The sequence below is a fragment of the Phyllopteryx taeniolatus genome, chromosome 11 (assembly GCF_024500385.1).
Source record: "Phyllopteryx taeniolatus isolate TA_2022b chromosome 11, UOR_Ptae_1.2, whole genome shotgun sequence".
NCBI classification, from domain to species: Eukaryota; Metazoa; Chordata; class Actinopteri; order Syngnathiformes; family Syngnathidae; genus Phyllopteryx; species Phyllopteryx taeniolatus.
Genome location: NC_084512.1, coordinates 3,067,588 through 3,084,414, shown reverse-complemented (window position 1 = coordinate 3,084,414; position 16,827 = coordinate 3,067,588). Strand labels below are relative to the sequence as shown.

The 16,827-nt window shown below is 40.8% G+C and overlaps 1 protein-coding gene across 7 annotated transcripts in view; it reads right to left on the bottom strand.

Moving 5' to 3' along the window:
* Positions 1-16,827, bottom strand: part of birc6 (baculoviral IAP repeat containing 6) — a 195,138-nt gene that overhangs the window by 66,013 nt on the left and 112,298 nt on the right. For all 7 annotated transcript variants that reach the window (XM_061789583.1, XM_061789579.1, XM_061789581.1 and 4 more), the window contains 6 exons: positions 9,447-9,578; positions 9,175-9,336; positions 8,925-9,098; positions 8,375-8,574; positions 4,246-4,579; positions 3,826-4,043 (listed from right to left, as the gene is read on the bottom strand). In XM_061789583.1, the coding sequence (XP_061645567.1) occupies positions 3,826-4,043; positions 4,246-4,579; positions 8,375-8,574; positions 8,925-9,098; positions 9,175-9,336; positions 9,447-9,578 (1,220 nt within the window). The remainder of the gene's footprint in view (positions 1-3,825; positions 4,044-4,245; positions 4,580-8,374; positions 8,575-8,924; positions 9,099-9,174; positions 9,337-9,446; positions 9,579-16,827) is intronic.

The following is a 16,827-nucleotide window of genomic DNA, read 5'->3' as shown; positions in this document are numbered from 1 at the left end:
ATATTTTGCTGAGTGTCTGTTGTATTTGTGGCACAATTTAATGCTAAAATGACTTAATTACACTGGCTTACTATACGCCTAACAAACTGCATATTTCTAAGGTTTGTGTTGGCTGTCATTGTGAAATGCATTTGGGCACAAAGAAAATAAAAAAGTTTTGTTGGTTCTACATGTTTTTTTAATTCAACGTAATACATAATTAGGGTTGGGCATCGTTTGAATTTGAGCAATTCTGGTCCCGATTCCGGTTCCAAACAATTCTCGATTCAGATTCTTTTAGGGGGCTGGGTCAAAAAAGTTTGCATGGTTTAAATAAAGAGTGTCCAAGTTATGAACAAACATTTTGTAGCAGCCTGCAGCATAAAGTAAAATGAACATTTGACTCGGTGTTCTTTATAAACCAGTATCAATATCAAACCTATGAACTAAAAGGCAATTGTGTGGCACGAACCCAATTGACTTAATATTCATTAATTATTGGTTCACCAAAAAGCTAAATATAGCATTGTTAAATAGTTATTTTGCGAGTGTTTTATCATGTCAAATGGTTTACATGTGCACGTTTTGACTTGACTTCCTGTTTTAAGCATCTGGTCTTTTATTTTGAAGGGTACGCACCAGAACACTGCATTCTGGCACTAAAAATAATTTCACAAGACACAGGTAAAAACAAATTTAAAACGAGACGCAAGAAAATTAGTAATGGATGGAACCAAATGCTCTGTAAAATGTTGATTCCTTTTCCATTTTTGTTTTGCTGCTGCCGTTGGAAAAAGCACGTCTTCGTGCAAATTCTTCGTTGGTTTTTGCCACTTTATTCTTTGGGGTCGGCGGGCTTTAGGCAACGAAACTGGGAACCGAAATTTTTAATTTGAATGATTCCGGGAGAACCGAAATCTTAGTCCCGGTTCAAATCAGTTCTCGATTCCCAACCCAACATAATACATACTAACATATTACATAGTGGCTGAAATAAGTATTTAACACATCACCATTTTTCTCACTAAATATATTTCCAAAGGTGCTATTGCCATGAAATTTTCACCAGATGTTGGGAACAACCCAAGTAATCCATACATACAAAGAAACAAATCTCAGAAATTAAGTTGTGTGTAATAATGTGAAATGAGACATGAAGAAAGGGAGGTGCAAAAAGGCATGGAAAACCTACAACACCACCTACAATCTATCAATAATCAAACAGCAATCCAGCCCCTTGTCAGTGCAAATGAATATCAGCTGGCTCAGTCCTAAGTGATGGCCTACAAAAAGGTCAAGGTGTGAGTCAAGTCGCATCTCATGATGGGTAAGCGCAAAGAGTATCTCAAGACCATCACAAACTAATTGTTGCAAAGCATAACGATAGCACTGGTTTCAGGCGCATATCTAAGCTTCTGAACGTTACAGTGAGCACGGTTGGGGTCATAATATGTAAGTGGACAGCCAATCATACCACTATAAATTTGCCTCAATCAGGTACTCCTTGCAAGATTTCTGACAAGAGGAGTGCAAAGTATAATCAGAAGAGTTGTCCAAGAGCCAAAAACCACCTATGGAGAGCTTCAAAAAGACCTGGAATTAGCAGGTACTGTTGACACAAGGAAAACAGTGAGTAATGTACTCCGCCTCCATGGCCTGTATGCACGCTCACCAAGCAAGACCCCATTGCTGAAAGAAAGGATGTCAAAGCTCGTTTAAAGTTTGCTGAACAACACTTGGACAAGCCAGTTAAAAACTGGGAGAATATCGTCTGGTCTGATGAGAGCAAAATTTAACTGTTGGGATGGCATAATGCACACCACGTTTGGAGGGCAAATGGCACTGCACATCTCCCTAAAAACACCATACCAACAGTGAAGTTCGGAGGTGGGAACATGATGGTATGGGGGCTGCTTTTCAGAAAATGGTACTGGTAAACTTCACATTATTGAAGGAAGGATGAATGGGCAAATGTAACAAGACATTCTTGACAAAAATCTGCTGGCATCTATGAGGATGATGACAATGAAAGGAGGGTGGACATTTCAGCAGGATAATGATCCAAAACACACTGCCAAGGAAACTCTCAATTGGTTCCAAAGAAGAAAAATAAAGCTGCTAGAATGGCCCAGCCAATCACACGACATGAATCCAATCGAAAATCTATGGAAATAACAAACTCAAGGTCCATAAAAGACGCCCAGAGAACCTTCAAGAATTGAAGATTGCTTGTGTGGAGGAATGGGCCAAAATCACACCCAGAAGAATGGATGCGACTAGTTTCTCTCATACAGGAGGCGTCTTGAAGCTGTCATTGCAAACAAAGGCTTTTGTACAAGTATTAAATAAATACGAGTTGGAGTGTTCAATACGCTTTCCCTGTGTCATTTCACATTATTACACACAACTTAATTTCTGAGCTTATTTGTTGTACTTTCTTTATATGTATGGATAACTTGGGTTGTTCCAAACATCTGGTGAAATTTTCATGTCAATACCACCTTTGGAAATACATGTAATGAGAAAAAGGGGGACGTGTTTCATATTTCAGCCGATGTATATTTACAAGTGACTCCCAAAATGGGCTGTGCGTATGTGTGTGTTTGGGTGAGTGGTGCAGCTGTACATTGAATAGTCTTCAATGGTTAAGTTAGTAACCTGATCTCAACCTAATTAGAGCGTAGTTTTTCCGGTTACAAAAAAAAAAGAAGACATCAATCCAGCATTCAACAAACAAACCAACAGCAAAGTTACAGAAAACCCCCAGGAAGGCAGCTCAGAAGCTGGTGTTGTTCAGCAGTTCTCGCCTTCAAGCAGTCATTTAATGCAAACTATTAAAAACAATGGTTGTATTTAAAACTAGGCATGCGTGCATGCACTTTTGAACACCTGAAAATGGAGATAAAAGGCAGAAAATTGATGTAGCGTGTACCCCTACATAATCACAATTTGTTAAATCATCTATTTACCTTTTTTTTAACGTCCTCTGTTATTCGCTGAAAAACTCACCGACAAGAATTGCTTTGGTACCATCTTGTGGCATCTTGGTGTCATGGAACTATGCTAATGTGAGAGGAAAATATTCATTTAGAAAGGCCATAGCCCTGTCTAATAGAAAAGTTATGATTTACTACCATCTTGTGGCATCTCTAGGCAATTCACAACTTCTTCGGGCACATCAATTATTTGCCGATTTTCACAATTTGCGACAGGGCATTTTTTGTAATAACTCTTTAAATTAAAGTTGAAAGTCTACACTTTAATCACATCTTGATTCAGTTGCATGTGATCCATTGCGGTGGTGTATGAAGGAAAATTCATAAACCCCATATTGTCCAAATATTTCTGGACTTAACTGTATTAGACAAATCCACCAAGGCTAAAACCAGCTATGTTAAATCAAGGGGATAAGAATTATGATTTTTTAGCTACTATGTCATGATACGGTCTACGCACTGGTTCAAGCTCAAGGACAGCCAGAGAAAATATATTTGGGTCTTGTTCATGTGATCTGCCCTTAGCTATGAGAACTCCATAAATTCACAGGAAAAGGAAAGAAAAGAAGTGAAAGTATGTCACCATAACAACAAAAAAATATGCCTGGTTCTGAAGCACCTAACTCCAGAGCTGTAATTGAAGTTCAATATAGTCAAAATCATTGCAAAATTTTCCAACCACTTTCCGTTGCACCAATCTAATAGACTCGGACAAAACTGAATGCATCATTTCTGGTTGAATCGTCTTGCTATTATTCTGGGGCTTACACAGGTTAAAGCAACTGAGGCATGTAGACACAGATGTTTGTTTCACACACACAAAAATAAATAAATAAAATATCAACGATACCTCAGAGACATTGTTGCTTGCATTGGGATTCCGTGGGGCATGGTGGCTGAGAGCTGATAGGCAGGCCAAGAGAAGGTGAATGGCACCAATCTCCAAAGCCATACGACGGAGCAGCACGCCATCATCAGTTGTAAGAGGAGTGATTCTGAACAATGCTCGCAGGACATGAAAGGGCAATGTGGGCAACACATTTGCTGACGGAGATTGCAGGATATGACCTGGAGGGGATACCACAGCACACAAATAATTAAAAGTATTCAGCAAGAAAGCAGCAGTTTAGTCAACGATTGGTGGCAGTTTAGAGTCGCATTTAGGATATAAGACTCAAATGAGCCCAAAAAGACAAGCGTGAATGATATCACACAGAGGTGGCAAAACTTTCTAGTCGGCTCCTGAAAAGGTAAAATTATTCTAACTTACTGCCCTCTCCATCATCAGTGACACCAAGCACCAGGCGCAGCAAACACTGGGCATGTTTTCTCTCCTTCAGCAGCACTTCTGCGTAGCCCGGCAGACGCAGGAACAGGCCAAACGCTGCCAAGGAGTGGGCAGGGATGGGTGACATTGTTTGCACTGAAGACGAAGAGGAAGACACCGACTGGGCCTGCTGCTTGTTGATGGGCTGTGGCTCAGTAGCAATGGACTCCGGTGCCTCATACACTAGCTCTCCCGATTGCTCAATGGTGACCCACTCAAACTGATCAGTGTCTTTTGGTTTCTCCTGTGTTGCAGAGGGCACAACTGGGGCACTGACCTGTGGCCAAGCATAAAGAGATAGGGATAATATATATATATATATACACATACATACATACATACACCGTATTTTTCGCAGTGTTATTCATAGTTGGCCGGGGGTGCGACATAATCCCGAGCGATGTATATGTGAAATTATTAACACATTATTATATAATTTCACGTTATTTGCACATTGACAACCGCAAGAGGGCGCTCTAAGCCTGTGTATCTGTACCTGCAACTGACAATGAGTCTGACGAAAGCGATGTAGGAGAGGACGCGGCGCATCGTCGACATCCGGAGTTGCTGGAGTTGTTTAGACGTGAGATCGAGAATGAAGATTTCATTGGATTTAGTAATTTGGAGTGACACTGATGGTTTGGTAAACTTGTTAGCATGTTCTTTATGCTATAGTTATCTGAATAACTGTTAATGTTACGTTAACACACGCTTGCCTCGCTTCTGCTTCCTCCTTCGCCGTTCGTGGTGCGTCCACTGTGGGCGCGATGCAGGAGTGGGGGTCGTAGCTCCTCAATGTTTTTTTGTTTTTTGTCCAATCAGATTTCAGGTTCTATACGTTGTCATGTAAATGTAATCTGCCCAAGGCCTTCAGAATCTCGAGTGCTGGTATTAAACAGGTAAAACACACACACACATGCATTGGGTCCCTGGGCCAACCAAATAGATTTTAGATTCACCACTCTGCACCATCGCGCAGGCTGAGTCAAGTTGGCATTTTTAGTCGTCTGGTTGGTTGAGCTGTGAATAAGTGCATGAGATTGATTTACTGAGGATGACTATGTCAGACATGAGTAAAAATTCATTTTCAAGGCGCACATTTCAAGGAAGAACTGGACTTTGTGAGGCTAGTTCAACCAAAATAGTTGTTCTCTGGCCTCTTTCTCCCTAGAAAATTATTTTTGGCCACTTTCATAGCAGCATGTATTAGCATGACGGCAAGCAAAAGAAAAGGGGCAAAGGAAGGAGGTCTGCTGTGTCTTTCAGCATCACCGGTGAGTACGATGTATTTTAAGTTGTATCATGTTTTAGATAAATATTGATTGTGAACTGCTATATTGTAGTGTATACACTACAACCTCGAGAGGTTTGGAGTTGTTTGAAGGTGATGTATTGGAAGATAAAGGTAACTGTGTTTCTTGCTTTAGTAATAATAGTATTCATACTCAAATATGCAAAATTCCCATCTCTTCTTTAATCACACAATTAATGTAGCGGTTTTGTACACTATTTTGTGGCCCAGGTCCAAAACTCACCACCCGCCACTGCTTTTTAGTGTATGCAAACATCTGGTTTCAACTGCAAACTACCACAGATGCAGTCTATCAATCAAATGCCCGTTGCACAGAAAAACTGTTCCAGCATAAAAAGCTATACAAATCCTCTATTCTGCATGACCATGCGGCAGAACAGGAAAGGTTAAGATTTTTTTTTTTTTTTTAAAGCATGATGTTCTTATTTATGTAATTATTTTTAAATCAAATACTGTGTTACAGTCACACACCTTCCAAAATGTTTTACTGTTGTCTCATACATCAACAGAATATTTCTCTGCAAGTCTTAGGGATGAAGACAGGGTCAGATACAGTCCCCTCCAAAAGTATTGGAATGGCAAGATCAATTCCTTTGTTTTTGTTGTATACTGAAAACATTTGGGTTTCAGATCAAAAGATTAATATGGGATCAAAAGTTAAAAATTCCAGCTTTTAGTTCATGGTATTTACATATAGATGTGGTAAACAACTCATGCACCTTTTGTTTGAAGCCATCCACTTTTCAAGTGAGCAAAGGTATGGAACAGATATTAAATTAACTTAAAGTGAATAATATTTAATATTTGGTGGCATAACGCTTACTTATGCCACCAAATGATGAGGGTCCCTGCAAATGATGTTTTTAATTTTAACATAAATTAAGCAATCTGGAAGACTCTGCAGAGTACAATAAGGCAAAAAAAACAAAAACAAAGAAAAACAAATTTTCTTCACGCAGGAAAACTTATTTATATGCTCAAGTACATGTTGACGTGCAAATACAAGATTAAAATAAAATTTCTTTGCTTTTTTTTGTTCTGGCCTCCAACTTGAGCCAGGCCCATCTCCACCTGCTTCAAGCTGTGTCGCATGAATAGCATCATCCTCTTTAAGCACTCTCATTCTGGAAAGAATTGACTAAAATCATTGTGTTTCACGTAATTTTTTACTATTATCAACTTCAAAGGCTAATCCCAAATAGATCCTCCAAGAAAATATTAATATTTTATTATATATAATACAGATTTTATTGTCCATTTCTGAATTTGAAGTTAGCTCATTCTGACATAATCCCTAACATCGCTCCATCCTGTAATACATTTAACATTAACATCCGTAAACTAATTAGATAATTGTAGCTGCGTTTCCTAATTAATACAAGATGTACTAGTGGATCAACTCGTCGCCGATGTTACGTGTGCTTCATGGTTCTGCTGTGACCACAACCAGAGCCACGACCCCCAGCACCTCAACGCGAAAATACAAAAGGCCAGTGCAACAAATACGACACTGGCTGATCTGATAAGCAAAACATTTTGCTTAAGCGTAACAGTAACAATAGAGGTAGGTAGAGTAGAGAAACATTGTACTCAGGTAAGAGTACAATTACTTGACAATAATGTGACTCGAGTAAAAGAAAAAATTACTTAAGAGTAAAAAGTACAGTGAAATAATTACTCAAAGTACTGAGTAAATAGTAACTTCAGATTTTAACCACAGCATGAACATCAATAATAAAAGAATTACAAAATAAAATGCGAATGTGCAAATTCTGATATTGCTCTGTGTGTGTGTATGCACAGTCAAAACTACAACAAAAAATCAGAAATTTACTGCATGATGTTTTCTCAAGTTAGAAGTGAGCTGAAATATCCACGTTTGGGCAGACAGTACCAGACATATACAATACATTAAAGCTCTTGTTTTTGTTCCAAAACTACAACAAAAAAATCAGAAATTTACTGCATTATGTTTTCTCAAGTTAGAAGTGAGCTAAAATATACACGTTTGGGCAGACAGTACCAGACATATACAATACATTAAAACTCTTGTTTTTGTTCATCTAAATGTAAACACGAGTAGCGTGGTTTTGCATTCATGGTAACGACGACCATCCCAACATGGCCGCCACGTCGGCACGACAATCAGTCGGGCTGGCTTATCTAGTGTTCATACCTATGCGCGGGAAGCCCATTGGAAGATAATGTGTGAGGTCATGTGACTTAAACGTCACGAGCGCTTAAATTGGATTGACGTAAACAGCGGCCAATGAAGTCGTAGTCTCGCGCACGAAACAGTTGATAAATAAGCAATAATTGAGCAATAAAAGTAGCGAGCGACATTTAGATCATTGTAACGGAGTAAAAGTACCATTAGTTCTTAAATGCAGAAGTGGCGAAAGTGTTTTTTCTGGTCTTGTCAACTCCTGTGACTTACCCAAACAAAGCAGGTCCCAAGCGCACAGGCGGAACCCCAGGCCGATGCGCGTGCATATTAGTCCACCGTGGAGTAATATTCAGAAATTACATCTGTGTGGATATGTGGAATGGATCTAGCTGCCAGCGTTCGAGGAGTACGAAACAGCTCTAATATACATTTGATAACGTCTCACGGGCCAAATATAATTACATCGCAGGCCTACGATATTGGTCACGGAACACCAGCATGGTTGTACACTGATACCAGCATACTTTTTGTCTAAAATTTTTGTTCGTTCCTTGATTTGCTGTTCAGATCCCTGTATTTGTTGCAAATCTCACCTGCTGAAGGACATCTGGATAGAGCATGGGTAGCCTCTCTGCGATGAGCGCCAGGCCTCCCATTCCAGCAAAGACTTGCAACGGAGACTGGATGGGGTGCGTTTCAAGTAAGGACTCATCAGTTGAGGCGTCAAGACATTCATCGCCGGGCGTCATAGGTTCATCTTCGGGGCAACTGTTCAACATTTCAGTGTGATCCACTAAAAGAAGAAGAAAAAGAGAACCTGCTGTAGTGCAGTTCAAACAATTTTCAGAAAGGATACCACCACATAACTTCCATCATTATTTGTGATATCACACACGCTTTCAGGTAACGGAACAAAGTATTAACTCCACAAGTGTGTTTCACCTTTTCTTGTTTTATGACAGTGCGAACTTCTTTAAAAAAAAAATAAAAATGTACACACCAAATGTTATTTTACTCATAGTTTGTTTATTATATAAGCATCAAGAATGTTTGAACATGGTATGGACTGTCTAGTGTGATTTTGTTATTTAACAATTTTCTGTTGGATAGAGAAGCGTGCTCAACAGATCTGCCTTTTTATACCTTTCTCAGTGCGCAACCGTTTGAAGGAGTCTGTCTTCGATAGTCCAGGGTCAGAAATGACCTTGGAACCCAGTCTAACTGTGAGGTTGATGGACTGGTAGCCCTGTGGCATCTTGCGGTCATACAGTAGTGTTAGTAGCTGGGCCAGAGTCATCTCAGGTGAAAGGGGTTGACCTAGAGAGAAGGATGAAAAAAAAGGATTTAAGAATCATGTGCATGCATGTTAACATTGCATATGATTATGCTGTACCTGGAAGCAGCTTATGGTAGAGGTGGAAGACAGGCACACTGATGGTTTTGGCAGAAGGGTCCACACCTGATGAAGTCGTCAACTTGTCACTCATCACCCGACCCCTTCTTGATGGAGGTCTAGGAGGAGTTGATAGAGCTCGCTTGGACTGGGACTTCAAACCTAAGAGAAGATAAACAAAACAAAATCTAATTTTCAACACAGAAACGACAAGATATTTGTAGTTTGATCTACACAAAGTAACTACAATGATGCAAATGGGAATTGAGTACCTGAGGCCACAACCACACTGTAGTTGTCCTGGAAGCCACTATCAGCTTTCATCTTCTCCTTCTCCTCATGATTCTTCTTCTCCTTGTCCTCTTTTTGCTCACTGATCAGCTTGGCTGTAATGCTGGGTGTGTCTAATTATATGCAGAGAACACAAATGCATAGATTCCCTAAAACAATGTTTTCTGGAAGCTCTGGCTTCAAAACAATACACGGAAGAGTAGACTATAAATGAAACAGTAGGAAAATGTCAACTCTATATTATAGTGACTGAATTGATCATTTTTATTTTTGTGATCAGCATTATCATGATGTTATGAAAAGAAATGTAAACCAAAAAAATTCAGATACCGTAATTTCTCATGTATAATAAGCACCCTCAAAGTTGACCTAAAAATTCTGGAAAACCCTCTACCTAGGTATAATGCATTTTTACAACACATGATTTTGCTTCTACCCATATGATCAAAACATGATTATCTGTATTTTGTTAGTTTTTTCAAATAATTATTCTGCAGTTAAGCACTTTATTTGAACACGTAATAATAAATTTTTATTTACGTGCTCTTTTTTTTTAAATTCACAGCCCTACTTTTATTTAGTAAATGAGAAAACACACAGCTGTGCTCATATGTTTGATTACCCATGAAGAATTTGTAAGATGGGTATAATTCTTTAAAGAAAACATGAAGGGCCAGGCGAAACATAACATTTTATTTTAATGGGATTCAAATTAAACTGTCAAGCATTTCAGAAAAGCAATATCATTAAACAAAACATAACCATACAGAAATTAATGTTGTTGTTCAGTCATCAGTCGTATTTAAAAATACTATATTTTTCCCAGGGTCTGTTAACATATGAGCACAACTATACATATATGCAGTTATACATACCCCTGTCATATTGGAATGAAAGTGTAGGCTACACCTTTTTCATAACCTCTAGGTGGCAGTGGCATATTCAAATGAGTGTACAGCCTTTTCATAAGCGCTCTAGATGGCGGCATACATTTATGAAATGTGAAGATTTTTTCCATTTTCCCCTATGCCTATGTATAATGTGTACTACTGACTTTTGACAATTTTGGGGGAAAAAAAATGCACATTATACACGAGAGATTACAGTACACGGTTTGCGGTTGCACCACAGACCGGATGGAAGAAGCTTGAAAGCCAACTACTGCCCTTAGAGAAGCTAAAAACGTTAGTACCGTTAACGCTAAGGGCAAGTGCCCAAAAATGTTTCCTTGCCCATGGCAAACTTGAGCTTGCCCGGTTTGGTCAAGTGCACTCAAATGTTTGCTATATATCACAGTTCGGTTTTATCACAGTATTAATCCCACGGTACGATAATTATTGAGGTATTGGGGGAAAGTATTGCAGGAAGGTTGACGGTACAGGTGGGGCGAAGAGGTGAAAACACGAATACCGAAAAAATTCTTTTTCTTGCTCCCCGAGTCCTTCAATAGGATTTAATAGTTGCTGTGCGTATCCCCACAGGATTTTGTGAAAAAGAATTCTTCCCATCACATGTTACCGAGCATTTATCCCCCGTCAATCCAATGTTTACATTCATATACAGTACCACCAAAACACTATTATTGCTGCAGCAACAATTATGCTATGCTCACAATAAGAAAAGACTTTTGGGCATGAGCACACACACACAAAATCATAACTTGGTAAATTTTTAAGCAGATTTAAATGCGGTTTGTTTTTGTTACCAAAGTCAGACGTGGCTACGATCCAAAAAGGTGTGCATTAAAAAATTGTAATCACTCAAAAATTAAAGGAAATAGTAAGTTGTAAAAGTCTCCAGTTAGACGAATGAGACCCACATCTATCCATTATATTTTAAACATAAAAACACACACACACACACACAAACAGTATACACACAGGGATCTCATTTGATGTGTGTCCCGCATCTGAGACGCACAAAAATGAGCAATCTGCCTCCACAGAGGCACAGCAATGCTTACCTTTAATGTGTATGTACTGTATGTATGACTGTGTGTGTGTGTGTGTGTGTGCAGTTGCGTGCGTGTTGCTAAAGTGCTTCAGCGAATCTTTATCCACTAAAAGTATGAGTCATGTCTTGGTGCGAGCCAATCAGAGGCAGAGGAGGGCGGGTTATCCTTCCATGAATACAACGGAGACTTTTCTGGATTCGATAAATTTTCCTTGTAGTAGTAACTCACAACGCAGCAAGCCGCTGGAAGAACGCTTTTGGATCCGGAGATGCACACAACTGGGAAAGTTACCCATTTATTACCTTTGCAAGCCAGAGCGGGAACTAGCTAGCGAGCTAAACAGCTCACTCTGGCTCACGCGATCGTGGCGGCGTTATTAAGACTGTTTCTAGGCAGGACACGCCCTGTATCAATATTACTGGCTCCAGGAAATACGCCGCTGCACCATGATTGGCTGTTGAACAGATGTGATTTGAGTGTGGTGGTGTTAATATTTTTCCCATTAACTGTAACCCCCCCCCCAATCCTACCCTTAACCCATCCAAAACTGCCTTAAGCCCCAGCCCTAAACCTAACCATAAAAAACTTATTTGTTTTTATTTCGTACAAATGTGATATGTTTGGGATGGCCATCTTGTTACATCTCCGTAGCCTGCCCTTCCCACGACACAGGAGCCAACCATGTTGCAGTGGAGCGTGTCCTGCTTGGAAACAATGTGGGAATCCTAATAACACATCGTGGCGACATCGTTTAAAAGAGGTCACTAACTGCTGGACCACAGTCTGCGTCCGGACACAGAAAAAGTCCCATTCAGACAGACACCGTAGCCAAAAAATTTGAAAAAGACCTATAAAGCAAGATACCATTTGGAACAACGGCGCTAAAAATGAAACTATCAGTGTCATTTTTGTTTGTGCTTCTCAGTGGGAAGTTCCCATTGGGAGAACTGACCAAATGAAACGCCATTATGAACCAAAACAAAGATTTTGAAAACAAAAACCAAAAAAAACCATAACCTTTAAAACGGTTAAGTTGTGAACATTTGTTCAATTAAAAGGTAAAATTGTTTGAGATTTCAGTGTTATGTCAAGATGCCAAACAGAATAGGGGAAATTCATACTTTATTTTTCTTCAGTGAAGCACTTGAACACGTATTTCTTTTTATATTTACTTACTCTTATTGTGAAATGAAGCCCTACTTTTATTTAGTAAATGAGATAACATTACACAGTTTTGCTCATATGTTTGATTACCAGGGCAGAATTTGTAAAATGTGTCCAATTCTTTATTATGCTCTAACATCATTATATCAGTCGGTTTTTGGGAAAATATATTCTGAAAAATTTGCTATCGTGGCAGGCCTAAACACATAATATATTGAGAAAGCACAAGAGCAATGAATACAAATAATACAAATAAAAATCTACAATATAGCGCGACTGCTTCGTGATATAACAAAGGATTACTCTATCTGTATTCCTTGATGATATATTGCAGCGACTCATTGTTTCAGGGCTGGGACTCATGACATGTGCATCATGATCACTGAGATGTGTGTGTGTGTGTGTGTGTGTATGTATGTATGCATACATACATATACATACACACACACACACACACACACACACACACACACACAGGGCAAAAAAGTATTTAGTCAGCCACCAATTGTGCAAGTTCTCCCACTTAAAAAGACGAGAGGCCTGTAATTTTCATCATAGGTATACCTCACCTATGAGACACAAAATGAGGAATAATATTTTTTTCCAGAAAATCACGTCTGATTTTTAAATAATTTATCATCAAATTATGATGGAAAATAAGTATTTGGTCCATAACAAAAGTTCACCTCAATACATTGTTATATAGCCTTTGTTGGCAATGACAGAGGGCAAACGTTTTCTGTAAGTCTTCACAAGGTTTTCACACTCTCTTGCTGGTATTTTGGCCCATTCCTCCATGCAGATCTCCTCTAGAGCAGTGATGTTTTGGGGCTGTCGCTGGGCAACACAGACTTTCAACTCCCTCCAAAGATTTTCTACGGGGTTGAGATCTGGAGAATGGCTTGGCCACTCCAGGACCTTGAAATGCTTTCTGACGAAGCCACTCCTTCGTTGCCCAGGCGGTGTGTTTGGGATCATTGTCATGCTGAAAGACCCAGCCACGTTTCATCTTCAATGCTCTTGCTGATGGAAGGAGGTTTTCACTCAAAATCTCACGATACAAAGCCCAATTCATTATTTCCTTTACATGGATCAGTCGTCCTTGTCCCTTTGCAGAAAAACAGCCCCAAAGCATGATGTTTCCACCCCCATGCTTCACAGTAGGTATGGTCTTCTTTGGATACAACTCAGCATTCTTTCTCCTCCAAACACACCAAGTTGACTTTTTACCAAAAAGTTCTATTTTGGTTTCATCTGACCATATGACCTTCTAAGAATCCTTTTCGGGATCATCCAAATGCTCTCTAGCAAACTTCAGACAGGCTTGGACATGTACTGGCTTAAGCAGGGTGACACGTCTGGCACTGCAGGATTTAAGTCCCTGGCGTAGTGTGTTATTGTTGGTAGCCTTTGTTACTTGGGTCCCAGCTCTCTGCAGCTCTCTGCAGGTCATTCACTACGTCCCCCCGTGTGGTTCTGGGATTTTTGTTCACCGTTCTTGTGATCATTTTAACCCCACGGGGTGAGATATTGCATGGAGCCCCAAATCAAGGGAGATTATCAGTGGTTTTGTATGGCTTCCATTTTCTAATAATTGCTCCCACAGTTGATTTCTTCACACCAAGCTGCTTACTTATTACACATTAAGTCTTCCCAGCCTGGTGCAGGTCTACAATTTTGTTTCTGGTGTTTTTTGACAGCTCTTTGGTCTTGCCCTTAGTGGATTTTGGAGTGTGACTGTTTGAGGTTGTTGACAGGTGTCTTTTATACTGATAGAGAGTACAAACAGGTGCCATTAATACAAGTAATGAGTGGAGGACAGAGACTCTTAAGAAGTTACAGGTCTATGAGAGCCAGAAACCTTGCTTGTTTGTAGGTGACCAATTACTTACTTTGCACTGTAATTTGCGCATAATTTAAAAAAATAAAATAAAATATTCAGACGTGATTATCTGGATTTTTAAAAATCATTGTGTGTCTCATAGCTGAGGTATACCATTGATGAAATTTACAGGGCTCTCTCATCTTTTTAAGTAGGAAAATTGAGTGGCTGAGAAAATACTTTTTTCCCCTACTGTACTTATATATACAGTGGGTACGGAAAGTTTTCAGGTTATTGGACTTTTGTGCTCATCACGGATTGTCCATAACGAACACCATGTTCAAGCATAAAAGGTGTCCATATGTGCACTTTGCACCAGGACACCCGCAGGTCGCAGTTCGATGATCAACTTTGTGGTCGTGTCATCGGACTTGCAACCGCATGTCTTGGATACTCAGGTGAAGAGAGAGGCGGCGCTTTCAACTGATCACCACCTGGTGGGGAGTTGGCTCCGATGGTTGGGGAAGATGCCGGTCTGACCTCACAAGCCCAAACGTATCGTGAGGGTCTGCTGGGAACGTCTGGTAGAATCCCGTGTCAAAAAGAGATTCAACTCCCACCTGCGGCAGAACTTCACCCAAGTCCCAGGGGAGGCAGGGGACATTGAGTCCGAGTGGACCATGTTCCGTGCGTCCATTGCTGAGGTGGACGACCAGAGCTGTGGCCGTAAGGTGGTCGGTGCCTGTAGTGGCGGCAATGCCCGAATACGTTGGTGGGCACCAGTGGTGAGGGATGCCGTCAAGCTGAAGAAGGAGTCCTGTCGGGCCTTTTTGGCATGTGGCACTCCTGAGGCAGCTGATGGGTACCGGCTGGCCAAGTGGAATGCAGCTTTGGTGGTCGCTGAGGCAAAAACTCTGGCATGGGTGGAGTTCGGTGAGTCCATGGAGAACAACTTCCGGACGGCCCTTTGTCACCGATTCTGCTCATAACTTTTATTGACAGAATTTCTAGGCGCAGCCAAGGCGTAGAGGTTCCGGTTTGGTGGCCTTAGTATTGCATCTCTGCTTTTTACAGATGATGTGGTATTGTTGGCTTCATCAAGCCGTGAGCTCCAACTCTCATTGGAGCGGTTCGCAGCAGTGAAGCGGCTGGGATGAAAATTACCACCTCCAAATCTGAGACCGTAGTCCTCAGTCGGAAAAGAGAAAAGAGTGGAGTGCCCTCTCCATGTCGGGAATGAGATCCTGCGTCTGCAGTGATGCAGACTTTGTATCAGTCCGTTGTGGTGAAGAAGGAGCTCAGCCGAAAGGCGAAGCTCTCTATTTATCAGTCGATCTACGTTCCTACCCTCACTTATGGTCACAAGCTGTGGGTCGTGACCGAAAGAACAAGATCCTGGATACAAGCCGCCGAAATGAGTTTCCTCCGCAGGGTGTCTGGCTCTCGCTTAGAGATAGGGTGAGAAGCTCGGTCATCCGGGAAGGGCTCAGAGTAGAGCCGCTGCTCCTCCGCATTGAGAGGAGCCAGATGAGGTGGATCGGGCATCTGTTTAGGATGCCTCTTGGACGCCTCCCTGGTGAGGTGTTCCGGGGACGTCCTACTGGGAGGAGACCCTGGGGACGGGCAAAGGACACGCTGGTGAGACTACATCTCTCGGCTTGCCTGGGAACGCCTCAGGATCCCCTCGGAAGAGCTGGAGGAAGTGGCTGCGGAGAGGGAAGTCTGGGCTTCACTGCTAAAGCTACTGCCCCCACGACCCGACCTCGGATAAGCGGAAGAAAATGGATGGATGGCTATATCTTATTCATATATATATATATCCATCCATAATGGGTACCGCATGGCCAAGCGGAATGCAGCTTTGGTGGTCGCTGAGGCAAAAACTCGGGAATGGGAGGAGTTTGGTGGGGTCATGGAGGATATCGTCTCTCTCTCTCTCTCTCTGATACACACACACACACACACACACACACACACACACACACACACACTGGGTACGGAAAGTATTAAAAGTAAAATTTTCACTCAGTTATATTGAAGCCATTTGCTGATATCATTTAAGTTAATTTTTTTTCCTCTTTAATAATCACACGGCACCCCATATTGACGGAAAAAAACCGGAATTGTTGAAATTTTTGCAGATTAAAAAAGAAAAACTGAAATATCACACAGCCATAAGTTTTCAGACCCTTTGCTGTGACACTCATATTTAACTTGGGTGCTGTCCATTTCTTCTGATCATCCTTGAGATGGTTCTACACCTTCATTGGAGTCCAGCTGTGTTTGATTAAACTAATTAGACTTGATTGGGAAAGACAACTGTCTATATAAGACCTTACAGCTCACAGTGCATGTCAGAGCAAATGAGAATAATGAGGTCCAAGGAACTGCTTGAAGAGCTCAGAGACAGAATTGTGGCAAG